This window comes from Coffea arabica, chromosome 4e, assembly GCF_036785885.1.
Source record: "Coffea arabica cultivar ET-39 chromosome 4e, Coffea Arabica ET-39 HiFi, whole genome shotgun sequence".
Classification (NCBI taxonomy): Eukaryota; Viridiplantae; Streptophyta; class Magnoliopsida; order Gentianales; family Rubiaceae; genus Coffea; species Coffea arabica.
Window position 1 is genome coordinate 14,045,216 of NC_092317.1, and position 4,513 is coordinate 14,049,728.

The 4,513-nt window shown below is 38.9% G+C and overlaps 1 protein-coding gene across 1 annotated transcript; it reads right to left on the bottom strand.

The window, feature by feature from the left end:
* Window positions 1–3,505: 3,505 nt before the first annotated feature.
* On the bottom strand, window positions 3,506–4,150 carry LOC113740821 (uncharacterized mitochondrial protein AtMg00310-like). The gene has a single exon (XM_027268340.1). It carries the CDS (start codon window positions 4,148–4,150, stop codon window positions 3,506–3,508), a length of 645 nt encoding a protein of 214 aa, XP_027124141.1.
* Window positions 4,151–4,513: the final 363 nt, after the last annotated feature.

Consider the following 4,513-nt stretch of genomic DNA (forward strand, 5'->3'; position numbering starts at 1 on the left):
ACAAAACTTTCTCATTAAAATTTTGGAGTTTAGATGAGAATATATATATATAGTTCACCTACAAAAAACGAGTCTAAATCACTACATTCCTAATTTTTTTTTTTCCAAACGATAACAATTGCATTACTTGAAAACAGAAGAACCAAGGTTTGGAGCAAAGGCCCCTACATCCATTTTGGCTAAACTACTCAGCCAACTTGGAAAAGACTCCTTCCAAGCAATCTCAGAAACTAATTTTAAGGCAAACTTTGCCAATTGATGGGAAACATTATTCCCTTCTCTTTTGACAAACGAAAACAGGCAAGAACTGAAGTCCTTGCTGAGTGCCATAATATCAAAAAGGACAGCACCTGCTAAATGGTCATTCAACTTTCCGTCTCTAATCTGATCCACAATTCTCTTGCAATCAGTTTGAATAATAATGTTTCTCCACCCATTCTGCTTGGCCAAGACAAGCGCATGCCGGACAGCTCTTGCCTCCTCAACAATTGGAATGCCCCTCCTGTCTTCACACCCAGCCCAAGCTCCTCTTAACTTCCCTTCCATGCATCTAGCCACAGCTCCCCAACTGGCCTTTGCAACCAATTTGTTTGATAGCTGCATCAGTATTTAAACATATAACATTTTCTGGAGGTGGCTCCCATTTCACAGGTCCTCTTTCAATTCCCCTACCCTTTTCGTCATCCTCCATCTTTACTATGGACTACATTCCTAATTAATAGATACAAATATGAAAATTCCTAAATAAAAAAGGTGAATTATCTATTAGTTTGTTTTTATCACTTATATCATATGGTTTAATGTAACATTTTCCTACATGTATTGCAACTCAAAATAAAACTGCATCTTTTTACTGTATATGAGTTCACAAGAACACAATCCTTACGGGTGCATAGTATCAATTCGAACATGGATATTAATTGGTTGAGCCTATTGATCCGCTAATTGATAAACCAGACAAATTCAAAACCTTTGCCAGCTGGTTTTTTAGCAAAGCGTGCCAAAACAGCTTAATCGTCACATGTCTTGCTCAGTTGGTGGATCCAAAAGAGCTAAGGTTCTCATATGATGATTGATGATGATGAATTGAAGTGGGATAGCAGATGAATGAGTTTAGAAACTGACAGAAAGTTCGGATTTTTCAGTTGGGAGAAAATATTCATATTGAATGCAGAAAGGATTAATGCTTTGGGCTATAGGGGGCACATATAATTATTCAACCATTTATTTCTAACATACAAGAGAAAATTACAAAATAGCATTAATGCTTGGACTATAGGGGGCATAGATAATTATTCAACCATTTATTTCTAACATACATGAGAAAATTACAAAATAGGCAGCTCTATTGTTGGATGCAAGAATTCCAACCTACACAGATGACTGAAGCCCAATAATCCCACAACCAACCCTTGCACCAGCATTCCAGTAGTCCTGCTATGTTCATGTCCACCTTCTCCCAGATCATCCGGATCGGCATGCACAATAGCCACCCGTCCCAATATGAAATGTCGACAATTAAATGGAATCTAAAATTTTTTGATTGAGATCTCATCAACCCCATCTGCACCAGCAATAATATTCCCCAAATCGCCGGCATGACGATTTTGATCAGATGGCACTCCGTGATTCTTTTTTAGTGGGTCGCCAAGAGCATGAATATGGAAGCCAAGGAGGCCTGGAGTTTGCCCGGTTATTCTTCCTTTAAAAGGGTCGCTGCCCCCCATTGAAGTATTGGAGGAGTTGGATAGAACCCCTAACGTGTTGTAGTCACCGCCGGAGACAATAGCCATTGCTTTCACTATGCTTATTTGCTTTGCATACTGGAATAGAGAAATGGGATTGTCCGGATTGGGCGAAAACAAGGGAGAATCGGAGAGAAGAAGAAAGGTGAGGAGGAGATGATTAATTTGATAGGGGAGGTTTTGCAGACAATGTTAAGATTTCTAGGGCATTATTAGATGGAAAATGCATTTTTAAGTGTTTTGTCCCTATTTGGATTTGGAGAAGAAGGGAGAAATAGGTCATTCACATTTGGAACAATGTAATAATGGAATTTCAAATTTACCCTTTGGTGGGTCTCAGGTAGATTCCCATTAAAATTGGCTAGAAAAAATGTCAGAGGACAAAAAACGATTACTTTTTATGTGTTTTTTTTTTTTCAGAAACGATAGATAGATTTATTAATAGTAAAAAGCATTACACCATATGAGCAAGGGATCAACTTGAGCTATATAAAAGTGTACAAAGACACTGAGGATGTAGAAATATTCCTCATCAAAATGTATGTGTGTTGCAAGTTCACTCAGTCTTACACTTAGTCTATTAGTTTCAACAGGCAACCTATCAAATGAGCATTTCCTAAATAGTGAGCTAAGGTCTCTTATGTCCTCTAGGTGAACTGCAATGCCTATGTCTCTTGAGGCTTGACTCCTTTTCAATTTTAGAACCCGAATGCAGGATATTTTGATCTTTATTGACTGCCAACATTGTTCCTTTGTCTTGCATGGGCCAATTTGATAGCCTGCACGTTGTCCAGTACAATTGATCCAGTACTTCTTTTCTTTAGTATCCAAGCTGCAAGTAATTGACTCAGGTTGTTTTTTTGCTATGATTCCAACTCTCGTATTCTGACCTTCTTCATGTTGCCCAACATCTACACAAATGTTGAGCATATCATCATCAACCACCCTTTGCTCTTGTTCTTGAGCTATTTTTGTTTCTGAGATGCTTATCCGATGCACTGTTTGTTGAGATTGGTGATATTTCTCCCAATCCTAGATTGCCTTTCTAATAACTTCCATTGGATGTCTTTCTTTATCTTCAAATTCTGATTCATTCCTGACTTCCAAATCTGCCATAATATGTCCTCTGTCAGGGCTATGTGTTCCATTCCATCCTTTCTGGCTTTCACTTCCAACAGCATACTCCACCAGCTTCTGAAATCACCTGTGTAATCTTTGAGTCCATCCCACTGGAGGGGTGCCATCTTCCATATCATTCATGCTCTTCTGCAATGAAAAAATATATGTTCCACTGTCTCAATATTCTCTCCACAATCCTTGCAAATCATATCACCTTTCCCTATTCTTCTGTATATTGCTTCCCTTCCTGGCAAAGCATGATTCAGACTCTTCCATATAAACAACTTTTGCTTGTGCTTTATCCTGGTTTTCCATAGCTATTTCCATACTCTATCATTCTCAGCTGCCTAGCTTGTTTATCCCTTATTTCTTCCATCTTTTTCCATCTGCCTATCCTCTCTTGTCATTGCTTCATATGATGACCTGACCATGTATTGTCCATTCTTACTATGGCTCCAAAATTAGCAATTAGTTCGACCAGTTAAACTAATAGGCATTTTGAGGATTTTTCCAGCTTCTTTTGAGCTAAAGATCCTGAAAATGAGTGGTGTATTCCATCTAAAGTTATATATCAACTTACTCACTTTGCTAATCTTGCAACCTGGAGGTTTAGGAGAGTTTAGTTTACCTCTTTTGCATTCCTATATCCAGGCATCCTCCCAGATTCCAGTGTTTTTACCATTCCGAATTTTCTTTCTTGCTCCCCTCTTCACCTCCTCCATTGTTCCCATCAAACTTTGCCATATCCAGGATGGATTTCCTTTGACTTTGCAGCTCAATGGTGACTCATTGGGATAATACTTAGTTCTCATCACTTTACTCATTAGAAGTTTTGGGCATGTGAGGAGCCTCCAAATCTGTTTGCCCAGCAGAGCTTTATTGAATCCTTGGAGTTCTTTGAAGCTTAGTCCACCCATGTTCTTGTCAGTTGTCATCCTTTTCCATGAGCACCAGTGAATTTTCCTTTTTCCACTTTCTTCTCCCCACCAGAAGTTTGCCATCAATGCATCTATCTCTCTGCATAGTTTCACTGGAAGCTTGAAACATGACATTGCATAAGTTGGCATTTCTATGGTGATTGCTTTTAGTAGAACCTCTTTCCTTGCTTGGCTAAGCATTTTGTTGCTCCAGCTTGAGATTGTCTTCTGGTATTTTTCTCTGATAAAACCAAAGATTTGGTCTTTGATTCTTGTGATGACCATTGGCAACCCCAAGTATTTCCCTTGTTTTGCCACTTTCATGTTTCCTAATCTGCTGCAAATCTCACTTTGCTCTTCCTGTTCCATATTCTTTCTAAAGAAAACCCGAGGACTTTTCCATATTGATCAACTGTCCTGAGCCTTTTTCATACATCTTCAATATTCTCATCACTTCTTCAGCTTGAGTAGGTTCTGCTTTGTAGAAGATCAAGGAGTCATCTGCAAAGAAAAGGTGGGTTAAAGATGGACCATTTCCGCTGATCTTCATTCCATTTAATCGATGGTTCCTCTCTGCTTGAGCCAATAGGTTGGAAAAGCCTTCGGATACTGGAAGGAACAGATAAGGTGATAGGGGATCACTTTGCCTAATGCCCCTTGAAGGTATCACACATCCTTTAGGTTTTCCATTTATATTGACAGAAAAAGGTAGCTGTTGTGATGCATTCCATT